The sequence below is a fragment of the Agelaius tricolor genome, unplaced genomic scaffold (genome assembly GCF_023055355.1).
Source record: "Agelaius tricolor isolate 1412-34295 unplaced genomic scaffold, bAgeTri1.0.p SCAF_33, whole genome shotgun sequence".
Taxonomy (NCBI): domain Eukaryota; kingdom Metazoa; phylum Chordata; class Aves; order Passeriformes; family Icteridae; genus Agelaius; species Agelaius tricolor.
In genome coordinates this window covers 1-17,069 of record NW_027269293.1, presented here as the reverse complement: position 1 = coordinate 17,069, position 17,069 = coordinate 1, and the positions used below count along the sequence as shown (strand labels likewise).

Sequence of the window (17,069 nt, the reverse complement as noted above, 5' to 3'; positions counted from 1 at the left end):
GGAGTCCCCTCCCAAATTTAGGGGAATTTCAACCTTCTCATTTCACCCTGACCCCAAATGAAAATCAACAATTACACTTAATTTATTACAAAACAATTAAAATATTACACGATTCCCACAGATCCCACCAATTCCCTACAAAATATTTTGGGATTTGGGTCGTCCTTCCCCCAAACAAAAAACCCCAAAAAGGTTTTTTTTGGTCCCCAAACCCCAATTTGGGACCCCCAAAACCCCTTTAAGGCAGCCTGGGGAGTGCAAACCCCATAAAAAACCCTATTTACAACCAGGGGAAGGCACTGGGGGGGAGTCCCAAAGGGTGTGGGGACATTTGGGGACATCTTGGGGTGGGGGGGGGAGGGGGGGGTCACACCAACAGCTGCCATCATCCCCCTCCCCACCCTTGGCACTGGGGAGGGCTCAAAACGAGAAATTTTGGAATATTTTAAGACAAAAAAAGGCACAAAAGTCTTTGGAGGGGGTTGGGGGGGGGGGTTGGGGTGTCCCCCCTACAAATGTCCCTTTTTTTGGGGGTGGTGGCTTTGGGGTCAGCCCCGGAGCTTGTCATAGTCGCTGACCATCCTTTTGATGTGGAAGAGTTTGTTCCGGAGGGTTTTGGATTCCCGCTTCTTGTCCTGGTATTCCGGGCTCTGGGAAGGCATTTGGGGACTTTAGGAGATGTCTGGGGACATTTTGAGGATATGGGGGATGTCGCCAAAGAGGGAGGCAACCCTAAAAGTCAGGCCCGAGAACTCACCCGCTTCACGTCCTTGAGGTGGTTGTACTCCTCGGCCAGCGCCTGCAGGGACAGCAGGGTCAGGGACAGAGGGGTCAGGGACAGAGGGGACAGGGACAGGGACAGGGGAGAAACGGGGGGACAGGGACAGAGGGACAGGGTACAGGGACAGGGGATGGGGGGGACAAAGGGGGCAGAGGGAAGAGGGAGAGGACAGAAGGACAGCGGAATCAGGGACAGGGGACACAAGGACAGAGGAGACAGAGGGACAGAGGGGACAGGAAGGGACAGAGGAACGGGAGGGGACAGGGACATGGAAGGGACGGGGGGACAGAGAGGGGACAATAGTGGGGAAATGGGGGAAGAAATAAGGGGGGAGTGGAGGTGAAAAAGGGGTCAAAAAGAAGGAAAAAGGGATGAAAAGGGGCACCAAGGGTGGTCTGGGGGTAAGCAGGGGCACACCTGGTACTGGGCGCTGTCCTCGGGCACCTGGTCCAGCTGTGCTGCCAGCTGTGCCAGGCGCTCGTTGAGCCCATCCATGTGGGCACAGAGCTCCTTGTAGCGCCGCAGCTCCTGCCCAAAATCCGCCTTGTAGCGCTGGCGTGTGCCTGGGGAGCTGATCGGGGGGTACAGCCTGCAGGAGGACATGGGGACATCACTGGGGACATGGGGGTATTGGGGACATTGGGGACATCGGGGGTATTTGGGATATTGGATATGGGGACATTGGGGACATTGGATTTGGGATATGGGGACATTGGAGACATTGGGGACGTTGGGATTTGGGATATGGGGACATTGGGGACAGTGGATATGGGATATTGGGACACTGGGGACAGTGGATATGGGATATTGGGACATTGGGGACATTGGGACATTAGATATGGGATATGGGGACATTGGGGACATTGGGGATATTTGGGCCATTGGATTTGGGATATGGGGACACTGGGGACATTGGGATATGGGGACACTGGGTGTGGGACATGGGGGCACTGGGGACACTGGGGACACGGAGACACCAGACACAGGGCCACAGGGACCCAGTGACTCGCGCTGTCCCTGAGTGTCACCTGTGCCACTGCTCGCTGTCACGCTCGTCACTGGACTCAGGGGCGGTGGCGGGGTCGGTGTCGTACTGGGAGCCCTGGGAGCCCTGCGAGCCCTCGGGCTGGCGCCGGCCCCGGCGGCCGCGGCGGGCGGGGGGCTTGTGGGGGGCATGGGCGGCGTCCGGCTCCTCCGAGGGCGAGGGGGGGTCCGAGGGGGGGTCACTGGTGGGACACGGGGACATCGGACACGGGGACACGGCCCTGGGGGTGCACAGGGAGATTCCCCCTTTCCCGACCCCTCAAATCCTTCCCCACCCCTTTCCAGACCCCTCCCCTGATTTCCCAACCTCTCCACCCTTTCCCGACCCCTCCCACATCTCCCAAACTTTCCCGCCCCTTTCCAGACCCCTCCCCATATTACCCACCTCTTTCTCTCCCCTTCCCACTTTTTCCACCCCTCTCCCGACCCTTCCCCATATTTCCCCACCCCTCCTCACCTTTTCCTCCCTCTTCTGCCCCTTCCCCATTTTTCCCACCCCTTTTCTGACCCCTCCCCAAATTCCCTGACCTCTCCAATCTTTTCCCGCCCCCTCCCCATATTCTCCACATTCCTCATCCCTTCCCCTGGCGCTGCCGCCCCCTCCCCACCTTTTCCAGCCCTTCTGGGGGGTGTCGCTGTACAAGGGGGGGCTGTAGGGCGGGGCCGGCCCGGGGGTCCCGCCCTTCTCCGAGTACGCGACGGTGGCGGCCTCGTCAGGAACGCTCGTCCCGCCCGACACGTTTTTCACCTGGAAAAAGGGATTTGGGATTTTGGGGGAGAACTCAGCTGGGATAAAGGAGAAGCCGGCGAGAAACGTCCCGAGAAATTTGCGAGGGAATTGGCCCGAAATTCCCGGAGAAATCTCTGAAAATTCACCGAGAAGCACTCAAAAATTCCCTGAAAATTGTCCGAGAAATCCCTGAAAATTCACCGAGAAACCACAGAAAATTCCTTGAAGATCCACCAAGAATTCCCTAAAAATTCCCTGAAAATCCACCAAGAAACCCCAGAGAATTCCCTGAAAATTCACCAATAAATCCCTGATAATCCCACAAGAAATCCCTGAAAATTCCCTGAGAAATCTGGCAGAAAGTCCACGGAAACCAGGGGTTGTTGTCCCACCTGGAGTGTCCCCAAATCCTCCAGGGACATCCCCAAAAAGCCCAAAACCCAGAAACCCCAAAACCAAAAAACCCAAAAACTCCAAAACCAAAAAAATCCAAAACCCCAAAACCTCAAAACCAAAAACCCCCAAACCCAGAAACCCCCAAAAAACCAAAACCCCCAAACCCCCAAAACCCCAAAACCCCAAAAACCTCAAAACCCCAAAAAACCCAAAACCCCAAATGCTCGTGGAGAGACAGCGACAAAGGGACAGAGCTGGGGGTTGGCACCACCCTCAGGGTGACGCCCCCAAAGGTTCGGGGTGGCCCCACAGGGGGACAAGGGACATCCGGCTGTCCCCTGTCCCCTTCCTTCCGGCCCTTTGTGGGTTGTTTGTGCCGGACGCCGGTCCCCGCCGCCTTGGTGGACTTGGGGACATCCGGCCGGACACGCCACTTCCGCCACTGTCCCCTCCCGGGGGCCACCAGGTGCGTCCCCAAGCTGTGGTGGCGTCTGGGGACAGAGATGTCCCCAAAGCGGGTGACATCCCCAAAGCCGGGGAGGTGGCACTAGGGGGGGGTGGCAGCTGGGGTGGCAGCTGGGGTGGCAGCTGGGGTGGCACCATATCCTCAGAGGGACAGGAAATGCTCGGCCAGGGAGGGGCTTTGGGCATATAAAGGCGGGCAGGATCAAAAGAAATGAAAATAAATAAAATTAAATAAAACGAACATAAATAAAAATCGACACAGAGAGCATGGCCCCAGGGATACGGGACTGGGAGTGGTGGTGTGGGGACAGGGATGGGGACAGGGGAGAGGGATGGGGACAGGGATGGGGACACAGGGGCCAGGAGATGGGGACAGGGGACACAGATGGGGACAGGGACAGGAGACAGGGACAGAGACGGGGACACAGGGGACAGAGGACAGGGATGGGGAGAGGGACGGGGACAAGGAAGGGGTTAGGGACAGGGGACAGAGATAGAGACAGGGCACAGGGACAGAACTGTCCCCAAAGCCACTGTCCCAACCCTTCCCATGAGAACGCTGTGACATTCCCACCCCTCCCCCAGCAGGTGACACATCCCGGGCCATGCTGGCCGCACTGGGATGTCCCCAAGGTCCCCATCCAGTGCCACCACTCCGGGTTTTCCCGGTGCCACCTCCCGGTTAATCATTGGCCAGACCGAAACCGCGCCGTGGCCCCGGTGTCACCTGGCAGTGTCACCTGGCAGTGTCCCCAAGCACTCTTGGGGTCCCTAAACCCCCTCCTGAAGTCACCACACAAAGTCCCCAAACCCCTCCTGGTGTCCCCACATCCCCCTTGAAGTCCCCAAATTCCCCTGAAGTCCCCTCCTGGTGTCCCCAAACCCCTTACCAGTGTCCCCAAATCCCCTAAATCCCCCAAATCCAACTCTTCCAACAATCCCAACCTGCCCAAACTCCCCAAATCCCAACAATCCCCAAAATCCCAACATTTCCAACAATCCAAACAATCCCAAAATTCCCCCAAATCCCAACAATCCCAAACTCCCAACAATCCCCAAAATCCCAACATTTCCAACAATCCGAAAACCTCAAAATCCAACATTTCCACCAATCCCAACAATCCCAAAAACCCCAAAAACCCAACAATCCAAACAATCCCAAAGCCCCAAACAACCCCAAATCCCGAACTTGCAGCTCTCACCCACTCCTCGACGTCAGGTCCCTGGGGCTCGGCGGGGATTTTATCCCAGTAAATGTTGTGTTTTCCGTATTTCCAGATCTTGCTGCGTGTTTTGTGCGCCAGAACGCAGATGAGGCACAGCAGGAGCACAGTCAGGAACCCGCAGGCAATGGCCACGGCCTGAGGGAGTGCAGGGGTTATTCGGGAATTATTCAGGAATTATTTGGGAATTATTTGCAAATTCGGGGATTCCGGGTTTGGGAATTCGGGGTTCAGGGATTTGGGGATTCAGGATTTGGGAATTTGGGGATTCGGGGGTTTGGGAATTTGGGGTTTAGGGATTCCTGGCATCAGGACTCTCATCCCCAAAATCCTCGTGGTGTTGGGTGAGCCCAATCCCAAAAATTCTCTGTGTGCTTCCCAAACCCCAAACCTTCCCAAACCCCAAACTTTTCCAAATCCCAAACTCTAAACCTTCCTAGATCCCAAACCTTTCCCTGTCCTTCCCAAATCCCAAACCTTTCCAAATCCCAAAGCTTTTCTGTCCTTCCCAAATCTTCCCAAACCCCAAACCTTTCCTCTCCTTCCCAAACCTCAACTTCGGGATTTGGGAAGTTTTGGGATTCTAAAAGGACAGAAAAGGTTTGGGGTTTGAGAAGGTTCGGGGTTTGGGAAGGATGGGCAGGATCTGGGGGCTCCCGGTGCCAGCCGGGCACTACCGGGCCCCCATCCCGTGCCAGTCCCGGGCGGCCCCGGGTGCTCCCGGTCCCACCGGCCGGGCTGGAAGCGCCGCATTCCAATTCCAGCCCCGGCGGGGGGAGCGGCCCCTGCCTGGTGAGGCACGGGACCGGGACCGGGACCTGGACCAGGATTGGGATCGGGATCGGGACCAGGATTGGGATCTGGGAATTATTTGGGACCGGGACCGGGATCCGGGAATGCTTTGGGATCCCTGCTATTTGAGGCTGGCTCGGGGAAGAGCAAGGGGGGAGGTGAGCGAGGGGGCGGGGCTGATTCCTGAGTCCCAAATTTTTCTCTGCCCTTCCCGAATCCCAAACATTTCCGTGGGGATCCTTCCCTCACCCCCGGGTGGTTCCTCCCTCATTTTTTGGGGGTGTCTCCCTCCCTCCCTTCCCTCCTGGAGGGGGGTCCTCCTCGGCCCCTTCCTCGGTCCATCTCTCATTTCCTGGTGGTCCTTCCCTCATCTTTTGGGGGTCCTTCCTTCCCCTCCCGGTGGTCCCCATCTTCCCGGTGGTCCCTGTCCCCTCCTGGTAGTCCCTGTCCCCTCCTGGTGATCCCCATCCCCTGGTGGCCCTTCCTCCCCTCCCAGTAGTCCCTGTCCCCTCCCGATGGTCCCCATCCCCTCATGGTAGTCCCTGCCCCTCCTGGTGGTCCTCACCCCCTGGTGGTCCCCATTCCCTCCCAGTAGCCCCCATCCTCCCCGGTGTCCCCGCTGACCTCCTGCGGGTCCACGGTGCAGTAGTGGTACAGGTACTGGTTGAGCACGGTGCCCCCGGCGTACACCTGGCTGCACATGGCCAGCAGCGGGCTGTAGTAGTACCCCCCGCCGCTCATCTGTGCCTGCGGGTTCACCCCCACCACATAGACGATGCTGGCCACCAGCATCACCAAGGCCAGCACGGCGCACACCACAATGACCACCAGGTAGAAACGGCGCGACCGCGAGCTGCTGGACTTGCTCAAGCTGGCCACCAACAGCCCCAGCTGGGCCAGGAAGCAGAGCACGGCCATGGCGATCATGAAGCCGTTGGCCGCCCGCGGGTTGGTGACGCCTCCGTAGTATCCCCCGTAGCCGTAGCCGTAGTTCACCCCGCTGCCGTAGTAACCGGAGCCGTAGAAGCCGCCCAGGCCGGTGCCCAGCACGCCGCCGTAGCCGTAGCCATAGTCCCAGGCCAGTGTGGAGGCCACGCAGGCGAACACGGCGATGCACAGCAGCATCACCACGCCCTCCAGCAGCCGCACCAGCCCCGGCGGTGACGACCACTTGTAGAAATGCTGAGGGACGTCCTCGATGTAGTAGGAGCCCGGTGGCGGCGAGCGGGTGCCGAAATTGTAGCCGTAGTCACCCGTGGGTGGCCCATAGGAGGCAGGGGGTGGCCCGTAGGCGCTGTCGTAGTGTTTCTTGGTGAACATCCCTGCAGGGGACAGGGGACAGAAAGCTCGAGAGAGGTTCTGTCACCGGAGGAGGTGGTGGAGGAAGGACTTTGGTCCCTTTGTCATTGTCGCCACCCAGCTGGAGAGGGAGTGGGAGGCACGGCGGTTTGTGTGGGGAACCTGAGGCACAGGGTTGTCGCACGGAGTTGGGGTGTCCAAAAAACTTTGGAGATCCCACCAAAGAAGCCTTGGAGACCCCACAAAAAAACCTGGGAAACCTCCTCAAAAAGAACCTGGAGAGACCCCCACAAAAAACCTTGGAGCCCCACCAAAAAAACCTTGGAGATCCCACCAAAAAAGGCTGGGAAATCTTCTCCAAAAGAACCTGGAAAGACCCCTCCAAAAAAAACCTTGGAGACTCCTCCAAAAAAACCTTGGAGACCCCCATAAAAACCTTGGAAATCCCACAAACAAATTCAGAGACTCCCCCAAAAAGTACCTGGAGACTCCCTCAAAAAACCTTGGAGACCCCACCAAAAAAACCTTGGAGACCTCACAAGAACCTTGGAGACTCCATAAAAAAGACGCCACAAAAGTTTCGTGGGGAAACTGAGGCACGGCATCGCCACGGGTTGACGTGGAGAAACTGAGGCATGGTGAGTCACCGGCCGGTGCCACCCCAGGCACGCTGGGCTCTCGGTGTCACCTCCCTGTCCCCAACAGCCCGGAGCCGGCAGGGAATTAATTGGGATTGTTGAAATTCCCCCATGGGAAGCGGGGGGCCTAAGCTGATCCGGCCGGATTAAAAATCAAAATAATCGCAATCAAAATCAAAATAATTAAAAATAATTATAATTACCGAGTCCACGTGAGGCAGAACCACGAGGAGAGCGGCTGGAAAATTTGGGAGGGGGGCGGGCTTAAAATCAGCAAAATTAATGTGGGGACCTCCCCGTGCCATGCAGAGACCCAAAAAAAAGCCAAAAAAACCCCCCAGATCGCTGCGGGAAACGCGAATTCCTGTGGGAAACCCAAAGCGGGCGCCCGTTCCGGCGGTACCGGGGCTCGACGGGACCCCCGGGACGGGCGGGGAGGAGTTTTGGGGGTGCCCAAAGGTCCCGGTTCCCAATCCCACCGATCCCAAATGCCCCGGTCCCACCGATCCCAAATCTCCCGGTCCCACCGATTCCAAATGCCCCGGTCCCGGGCGGATCCCCCCGTTTGACTCCACTGGGGACCCCTGGGAGGCCACCGGGACCCGCAGCAGGGACCGGAGCGCGATGTCGCCGGTGGCGGCCGGGCTGGGGACGGCTCCGGTACCGGGAGCACTACCGGGGGCAGCACGGAGGGGATTTCAGTGGTGTCGGGGAGCCCGGTACCGGTGCGGAGCCGCTGGGGACCCCGCTACCGCTCTGGAATCCGGAACCGACGGGGACCCGGGTGCCCGTGGGGACCCCAGTACCGCTGTGGAATCCCGTGGCCGCTACCGGTGTGAACCTGTTGGGGCCCCGGTACCGGTGTGGACCCGGTGGGGACGCCGGTACCGCTTTAGGATCCGGTACCGAGGGGGACCCTGGTGCCGGTGGGGACCCCGGTACCGCTCTGGAATCCCGTGGCCGCTCCCGGTCCGGCCCGCGGTACCGGAGAGAAGCCCGGCGAGGCCCCCGGTGCCTCGGGGAAGGACGAACCCCCCCCCCCCCGTGCGCAGCGGGGAGCGGAGACCCCCGTTGCTCCCTCCCGTTCCGGTACCGCCCTCCTCCCGCGCTGCCGGTACCGGTGCCGGTACCGGGGGTTCCCGGTGCCGCGGAGCCGCTCACCTGCCACCTCCTCCGCCGCTTTGTTCACCTTAAAATGGCAGCCGGGAGCGGCGGAGGCGGCGGCGGCGGCGGCGGCGCTGCGGGACCAGCCCCGGGTCCCGCCCCCGGGGAGGGCGGGGGGCAGCACCGGGCACGGAGGGGTTAAAAGGGGGCGGGGCCCAACCGGGAGGAGCCCCCGGGGTTGGTCTGGGGGAAATTTTGGGGGGACAAAAGGAGAAATTTGGGACAGGAGGGTCCTCAAAGTGGGGGCGGCTTAGATCATCCCGTCTCTCCCGAAAAAAAACTTGGAGATTTTTTTTGTTAATTACCAAAGGTAATTAATGAATTAATTAATGTTTAATTATCCCAGTTCCCGGGGGGGGGGGGGGGCAAGGGACACATCCAGGGGGGCGCAAAGGGGGCGGGGCCTCCCCAAAAACCTCAAAATGAGGGGAGGGGACCCCGGGGTGGCGCCGGGGGTGTCCCCGGCTGTCCCCGATTTTGGCGGCTCCGGTGGCACCGGGATCGGGATGGATCCCGCCGGGATCGGGATGGATTGTTCGGTCGCGGTGACACTTTTGGGGGCCCCTTTGGGGACCCAGCGCCGTCCCCCGGCCTCCCCGGCAGCCCCGAGCGTCCCCCGCGCTGTCACCAGCTCGTCCTCGAAGGTGACACGCCTGGCACGCGCTGGCGGCGACATCGCCACACGAGGGGTGGCGGCGCTGAGGTGTGTTGTCGCCGTGCGGGGGGGACACGGCGGGGACCTCGCGGGATGTCACCGCTCCTGGCGACCGCGGCACCCCCGGGGGGCTCCTGGCGCTTCGAGGCCACCCCTGGAGGGGACACATAAGCCGCGGTGTCACCGTGACTCAGTTTCCCCCACGGGCCACGTGCGGCCATCCCTCCTTGGTGGCACCGCAAGGCCACCGTGTCCTTCGGGGTGTCCCTATACCCCCACTTTGGGCTGGGATGAGCGGGAAACACCCGCTGGTGACTCTCAGGGACCCCCGTCCTATCCCCTCCCCGTGCCAGCCCTTGGGGACAATGGCCGGTGTCCTGTCCCCTGCCACCGCCGTTACCTGTCCGTCGCATGGGGAGGGGACACACGCGACCCCCGGGCACAGCGCGATGTCCCCTGGCTGCTCCCCAGTGCCACTAGCAGTGCCACTAGAAGTGCCACCAGCAGTGCCACCAGTGCCACCGCCGCCCGGCACCGCACGTTAATCATTGACAGCCCCGCACCACCCTGATTGTCGCACGGGGGCACCACGGGGCCACCACCCCACTCCCCTACCCGCGGAGTGTCCCCCACCCTCCTGGCGCCCCAAAAAGGGTCTGGGGTCCCCCAAAATCTGCCCCAAAAACCCACGCGGGGTTTTGTCACCTCCACAAAGTTCCCAGGGCCAGGGGAACTCCTGGGAGGGGGAAACCCAAAAACCCCCCAAAATCGGCCCAAAACCCCAAAAAATCCCCCCAAAACACAACCATCCCCCCAAACCTCCCCAAAATCCCTCCAAACCCCCCCAGGCCGAGCAGAGAGCGACATGTCCAGTTCAGGCTCCTTTAATTTGCGCCTCAGCCCCCCCAAAAAACCCCAAATCCCACCCACGACCTCCCCACAGCACGGAGGGAGCAGAACCGGACCCGAAGGGGTGTCCAGGACTGTGGGGAGGGGTCCTGACCCCCACCAGAGGGTCAGTATTGCATCCAGGGGTGCCCCCCCCTCCCCCCCGCAATTTTCCAGCTGGGGGAAACTGAGGCACGGAGAGGTGACGGTGACATCGCCAAGGTCACTTTGGGGGCAGAGCCACGAATGGAGACCCTTCCCCCAAAAAAATCCACCCTCCCCCGACCCCATTTTGGGGGTCACCACGGGGGTCTCCCCCCCCCTCCGAACCCCCCACCCTGTCCCCAAATTTCAGCCTCCCCCCAAAAACCACTCATGGCTCCTGGTTTGTCCCCTCTGTCCCTTGTCCCCTCCCCTCTCCCACCCCCCCCCCCCCCAAAAAAAAGGCTCAGCTCGGCTCCCACCACTTGGGGGGTCCCAGAGGGATTTTGGGGGGGTCCCGGGGGGGTTTGGGGGGGTCCAGCACAGTGAACGCAGGAGATTTTATACAGAGCTTTCCAGAACAAAGCTACGGGAACGGCCACACGATGGCCAGAGATAAACACGGGGACCCCCCCCGCACCCCAAACCGCGGGGGGAGTGAGGGGATGGGAGACCCCCCTGCACCCCAAAACCAGGGAGGTACAAAAGGTTCTGAGACCCTCCCCCTCTGCACCCCAAAACCGCCCTCCTGGGGCTGGGGGGGACACAAAGGGGTCTGGGGGTGTCCCCAACGCCCCCCACCCCCTCCCCCGACGGCATCACCCACTGTCCCAGGTGACAGGAGGTGACACGGGGGTGTACCATGGCCCCCCACCCCACTGCCACAGTCCAAAGGGGTGGGAGGGTGACAGAAGGGGACAGGGGGGTGTCCCCAGCACCCCTCAGCTGCTGTCCGAGGGAACACACGGCAACACGTGGTGACACACGGTGACATGGTGCTGTCCCCATCACCCTGAGGTGACTGACACATGGTGACACAACACGGGTGTCTTGCCGCTGTCCCTCAGCCGCTGTCCGAGGTGACATGGGTGACACACGGTGACACGGGTGACACATGGGTGTCCTGCTGCCATCCTCCAGCCGCTGTCCGGGGTGACGGTGACACACAGTGACATGGTGCTGTCCCCATCATCCCGAGGTGACACACAGTGACACAGGTGTCCCACTGCCATCCCTCAGCTGCTGTCCGAGGTGACACGGGTGACACACAGGTGTCCTGCCTCTGTCCCTCATCCGCTGTCCGAGGCGGCCCGGGGGCTGTCCCGGGGGCTGTCCCGGGGGCTGTGCCGGGGGCTGTGCCGGGGGCTGTCGCTGCTGTCGCTGCCGTGGCAGGGGCTGCAGGGCGCGGTGGTGTCCCGCGGTGTCCCCGCTGTCCCCAGGGCTGTCCCCGGGGCTGTCCGGGCCGGCGGCTGGCGCAGGGCGCGGCCGAGCAGCGCGGGCAGCGCCTGCAGGAGCCCCCCCAGGGCCTCCAGCTGCGCCTCCAGAGCCCCCAGGCGCCGGCCCAGCTCCTCATGGCGCTCCTGCAGCTCCGAGAGCAGCTCCAGCATCACCGACTGAGTCTGCAATGGGGCACGGTCAGGGGCACCCCAAAAATAGGGGGTGTGGGGGCAGAGAGACCCCAAAAACATGGGGGTGTGGAATCAGGCATCACTGATTGCGTCTGCAATGGGGCATGGTCAGGGGGACCCCAAAATAAGGGGAAGTTTGGGGTCAGGGGCACCTCAAAAATAGAGGGGGTTTGGAGTCAGGCATCACCGACTGCGTCTGCAATGGGGCATGGTCAGGGGCATCCCAAAAATAGGGGGACTTTGGGGGAAGGGGTCAGTGACTGTATCTGCAACGGGGGTTGGGGTCAGGGGGATCCCAAAACAACAGGGGTGTGGGGGCACAGGTCAGCAAGACCCCAAAAACATTGGGGTGTGGGGGCAGGGATCAGTGCCACGCAAAAAATGGGAGGTTCGGGGTCAGGGATGGGTGTGACCCCAAAGCAATGGGGGGTTTGAGGAGGGTCTGATCCCATAAAAACAGGGGGTGGTAGGAGCTGGGTCTGACCCCATAAAAATGGGGGGTTTGGGGAGGGGTTGATCCCATAAAAATGGGAGGTTCAAAGCTGCTCTGACCCCACAACAATGGGGTTTTTGGAAGGAGCTCACCTTGGCCAGGTCCACCAGGGTGTTGGCCTGGTCGTTGAGTTTGCGTTGCTCCATCTTCACACTCCTCAGCCTGAGGGGACAATGGCAGTCTTGGGGACACTCCTGGCAGCGCTCTCACCCCCTGGCAGCTCTGTCATCCTGCAAGCGTGGTGTGTCCTCCCCCCGACCCCCAGCAGCGTTGTCACCCCCCTCAGGAGCTCTGTGACCCCCCTGGCAGTGCTGTCATCTCTATCCCCCCCCATGCAGCCCCTCCCCCAGACGTGCAGCCCCTCCCATAAAGCGCAGCCCCTCCCCCCCAAACCAGCCCCCCCCGGGAGGGTCCCCCCCACCCCAAATGTGGCGGCAGAGCCCGTGCGAAGCTGGGGGGACAGGGGAAGGGGGGCACTTACTTCTGAGCTCTGCGGGGGCAGCGCAGCAGAGGGAAAACAAAGGGTTAAAGGCGAGGGGACAGCACGGCAGCGACACCGCCACCACCCCGAAGGGACCCCAAAAAGGGACCCAAAGGGACCCCCCTGTCCCAGCCAGGCCACCCGCAGACCCCACCCGGAAGATGGAGGTGTCTGGGGGTCACCCCAAAGGTGACCGGTGGGGGGTGAGGGACAGGGACAGGAGGGGGACAGGGACGGGGACAGGGACAGGGGACAGCAGAGGTGGGGGACACAGAATGGCACAAGGGGAAAGGGATGGAACAGGGGATGGGGACAGCGGATGGAGGACAAGGACACGGGACAAAGAGAGAGAGGACAGAGGACAAGGAATGAGGACAAGGACAGGAGACAAGAATGGGGACAAGAACAGGATAGGGGACAAGAACAGGATAGAGGACAAGGCCAGGGGAGGGGGACATTGGGAATGGGGGACAGGGGACGAGGAATGGGGCCAAGGAATGGGGCAGAGGTCAAGGCCAGGAGATGGGGACAAAGGCAGGGGACAAGGACAGGACAGAGACCAAAACCAGGTGACAAACCCAGCAGAGACACCCGCTAGGGTGACAAACCCAGGCCACCCCAATGCTGACCATCTGTCACCCACCCAGAGGGGACACACCCCCTTTGGAGACAGGGCCGCGGCCAGAGGGGGTGACAAGGAAGCAGGAAAAGCGGTGGCACTTACTGATGGATGGCTTGAAGGAACTTACGCTGGTGGGTCCGAACTTTGGCGTGGTCGATCTTCTTCACCAGCTTGGTGTGCTTGTAGATGAGCCACGTTTCCCTGAGCACGTTGGCAGCGGCGTTCTTCACCTGCGACCCCAAATCCCACCAGTCACCCATGAAGGGACTTCAGAATTGGCTTTTTTCCATTTTTTCCCATTTCCCTCCACACTATTTTTGGGTTTTTTCCCACTTTTAATTGGTTTTTTTTGCAATTTTAATTGAGATTTTCATGAATTTAATGGAATTTTTTTTCTCAGTTTAATGTGGTATTTCCAGGTTTTAATGGGTTTTTCCCAGTCTTAAGGGGATTTTTCCCATTTTAATGGGTTTTAATGGGAATTTTTCCATTTTAATGAGTTTTAATGGGATTTCCCCCAATTTTAACCGGATTTTTTCCATTTTTAATGGGATTTTCCCCATTTTAATGGAGTTTTCCCCAGTTTTAACATTTTTTCCCATTTTTACTGGGATTTCCCCATTTTTTGGGCCAAGCCAGGCACTCTCACCCGCTTGGTGAGCTGCGTGTCCATCATGAAGTTGTGGACATGTTTCTCGGCTTTGGTCAGCTCCAGCTTCCGGGCCACCACGGCCACCACCAGCGCAGTGCAGCCGGCGCCCTGTGGGAACATTGAGGACAGCATTGTCTCCCCCCCCTTGTTTGCATTTTTGCATTAATTTGGGTTTAAAAATTAAAAAAAAAACCATGGCAGGAAGCGGAAATTCCAGTTTGCTTCTCAATCTGGAGTTAAAAATAATCTCTTTTCCCAAGTGGAAAATCTCCTCGCGGTGTCCCCAAGGCGGTGTCCCCTCATGGTGTCACCTCTTGGTGTACTCTTCCATGTCCCCTCTTGGCGTCCCCTGGTATGTCCCCATGCAGTGTCCCCTCTTGGTGTACCCTGCCATGTCCCTGCCTGTCTCCTCTCGTTGTCCCCAGCCTGTCCCCAGCTGTGTCCCCTGGCTGTCCCCACGCTCACCATGATGCCGGTGAGCAGGCACACGCCCTTGCCGCAGTAGGTGTGTGGCACCATGTCCCCGTAGCCGATGGACAGGAAGGTGATGGAGATCAGCCACATGGCCCCCAGGAAGTTGCTGGTCACCTCCTGCTTGTCGTGGTACCTGCACAGGGCGGTGGCACCGCTGTCACTGCTGTCACCAGCATAACTGAATTCCTCTCCCCATTTTGGGCCCATTGCAGTGGATTTGAGGCGTTGTCCCCAAGATGGAATTGGGGACACCATGGGGATGTCCCATGGCCAGGCTGTGTCCCCCTGGGACAATGAGGGGACAGCACAGAGGTGGCACCACTGTCCCCAAAAACGCGGGATGCCGATGTCACCGTTCACCCCCAAAGGCCACCGCGGGTGATACCGGGGGGGAGAACGGGGGACACTGTGAGATTCCGATGTCACAAACGCCATGGTGCCACCACCCCCCTGTCCCCAAGGGTGGGGACAAGCCTGGCTGGGGGACACGGAGCAGCGGTCAAGCCGGGCAGGGGGACAGGGACATGCGGGGAAATGGGGCGGGAAACGGGGAAAATGGGATTGGGAAAGGGGGAAATGGGATGGGGAAAGGGGAAATGGGACTGGGGAAAGGGGAAATGGGGTGGGAAAAGGGCAATGGGATGGGAAAAGGGAAAATGGGGTCAGAAAAGGGAAAAGGGACAGAGGAACAAGCCGGGGCGGGGCTGTGGGGTCTCAAGCATCAGGAATTTAGGATTGCTGCTTCCCAACCCGGTCTGGGCTTGGAACCTCACCCGGCAGGGACTTGGCAGGCACAGCCCAGGGTGAGGGCGGAAGTGACAGCACGGTGGACAATTCCCGGGACCCGCATTCCCAAGGAACACCCGGGATTCCCCACCAAGGAACCCAAAACGTGCGGGGCCAGGAGGGGAAAGGTGAAGGGACAAAAGACAGATCCCAGGAGAAAAAAAAAAACCCTTTGGAGACCTCCCAGCTCCTTGTGGGGTCTCTCTGAAAGTCCCCCCACAGCCACCACGGAGGTCCCCAAGGCAGGGGATAACGGGGAAGGGACAGGAAGCAGCTGCTGAGGTTCCAAGACGAAAAGGGCTCCAGGCCCCCCTTTCCCCGCGCCCCCCCTCCCGCCCCCGGCCGCAGCCAATCCTAAATTCTGGGGATTCGGGGAGCAGAAGCCTGGGGCAGGGGACGGTCCCCTGCGGTCACTCGGGACAGTCCCCCGCGGTCACTCACAGTTTGTCCCTGCAAGCAGCAGAGGCGGGCAGGGAGGGAAAACAACAGCGGTTAATGCGTGACCCCGGGGGGCTGGGGGGGGCTTGAAACCAGCAGGGGCGAGGATCACGGCGGGGACATCCCGGGAACCCCGCGGGGACATTCCTGGCACCCCGCGGGGGACATCCCGGCACCCTGCGGGGACATCCCGGACACCCCGCGGGGAGCAGCTGAGGAGCGTCCTGAGGGCAAGTCCTGGAGGGTCCCCTCGGTGGCAATGTCATAATCTCGGACCCCTCTGTGGGACCCCAAATCTTTGGTCCCCTCTGCAAGGACTCCAAATCTTTGGTCCCCTTGGCAGCTCCAGCTCTTTGCACCCCTCTGCAGGACCCTCAACCTTCATACCCCTCTGTGAGACCCCAAACCTTTGGTTCCCCCTGAGGGACCCCCAGTTTTCATCCCCTCGCCACCCCCCAGCTCTTGGTTCCCTCTCTGTCACCCCCAGCCTCAGCAGGCCCCAGCCCAGGGTGACACGGAGGAGCCTGGGGACAACTCCACCTGACAAACCCCGAACATCTTGACCATGGGGGTCTCCCCACCACTCAAACTCCCCGATACCTCCTCAGCTGCACCCCCAGCCCCTCCCACCGAAACCCCCTCACTTAGAATCCCGTGAAAATCCCAAAATGGAACCCCTAAAAGATGGCCTTTGCCTCCACCCATGAAAACCCCAAAATAGAACCCCTAAACCCCAACCTTTGCCTCCACCCATGAAAACCCCATGAAAACCCCACAAAAACTCCAAAACTGGAACCCCCAAACCCCGACCTTTAACTCCACACTCAAAAACTCCAAAATGGGAACCCCTAAGCTACAGCCTTTACCTTCACCCACGAAAACCCCAAAATGGAACCCCTAAACCCCGAACTTTCCCTCCACCCACAAAAACCCCATGAAAATCCCATGATAAGCCCAAAACAAGAGCCCTCAAACCCCAACCTTCCCCTGCCTCCCCAGCCCCTCACCTCTCACAGACGCGCACAGTCCAGGCAGCGATGATCCAGGAGGAGATGCTGAAGACCAGCAGCACCGTCCCAGGGCAGATGGTCATGAGGGTCTTCATGACAAAGCGCGTGTTGAAGTTGATCTTGTTGAGGGCGCCGATGCTGCGTGACGAGGCATCGGTGAAGAGCTTGCTGTGCAGCAGCATCACGCGGCCGATCAGGTAGAGCCGCAGGAACATGGGGATGGACAGGATGATGTCCACGTCGGCGTGGGCCACCGAGGCCGCGTAGGTGAAGGCCAGCCGGGCCGTCCAGGTGAACAGGTACTGCCCAGGGATGGGGTGGATGGCGCACACCAGCAGCTCCAGCGCAATGAAGAAGACACGCTCCGAGGTCATGGCGATGCGCCAGTCATCGGCGCCGTTGTCCACCATGAACAGCTGCGGAGGTTT

At 60.2% G+C, this 17,069-nt stretch overlaps 2 protein-coding genes across 3 annotated transcripts; both read right to left on the bottom strand.

Annotated features, from left to right (window-relative positions):
• Window positions 1-58: 58 nt before the first annotated feature.
• Window positions 59-8,637, bottom strand: OCLN (occludin). 2 transcript variants are annotated; one of them, XM_071451763.1, is made up of 8 exons: window positions 8,530-8,637; window positions 6,056-6,753; window positions 4,619-4,777; window positions 2,434-2,573; window positions 1,810-2,007; window positions 1,199-1,370; window positions 758-799; window positions 59-650 (listed from the first exon to the last, which is right to left on the bottom strand). In XM_071451763.1, the coding sequence occupies exons 2-8, from the start codon at window positions 6,749-6,751 to the stop codon at window positions 549-551; spliced, it is 1,509 nt and encodes a 502-aa protein (XP_071307864.1). In that variant the 5' UTR covers window positions 6,752-6,753; window positions 8,530-8,637; the 3' UTR covers window positions 59-548. The 2 variants fall into 2 exon arrangements, with proteins under 2 accessions (XP_071307864.1, XP_071307865.1); XM_071451764.1 differs by lacking the exon at window positions 8,530-8,637 and adding an exon at window positions 7,572-8,338.
• Window positions 8,638-10,055: 1,418 nt separating this feature from the next.
• Window positions 10,056-17,054, bottom strand: LOC139602223 (small conductance calcium-activated potassium channel protein 1-like). The gene is made up of 6 exons (XM_071451864.1): window positions 16,639-17,054; window positions 14,399-14,540; window positions 13,931-14,041; window positions 13,384-13,511; window positions 12,271-12,340; window positions 10,056-11,676 (listed from the first exon to the last, which is right to left on the bottom strand). Exons 1-6 carry the CDS (start codon window positions 17,049-17,051, stop codon window positions 11,347-11,349), a joined length of 1,194 nt encoding a protein of 397 aa, XP_071307965.1. The 5' UTR covers window positions 17,052-17,054; the 3' UTR covers window positions 10,056-11,346.
• Between the last annotated feature and the right edge of the window lie 15 nt (window positions 17,055-17,069).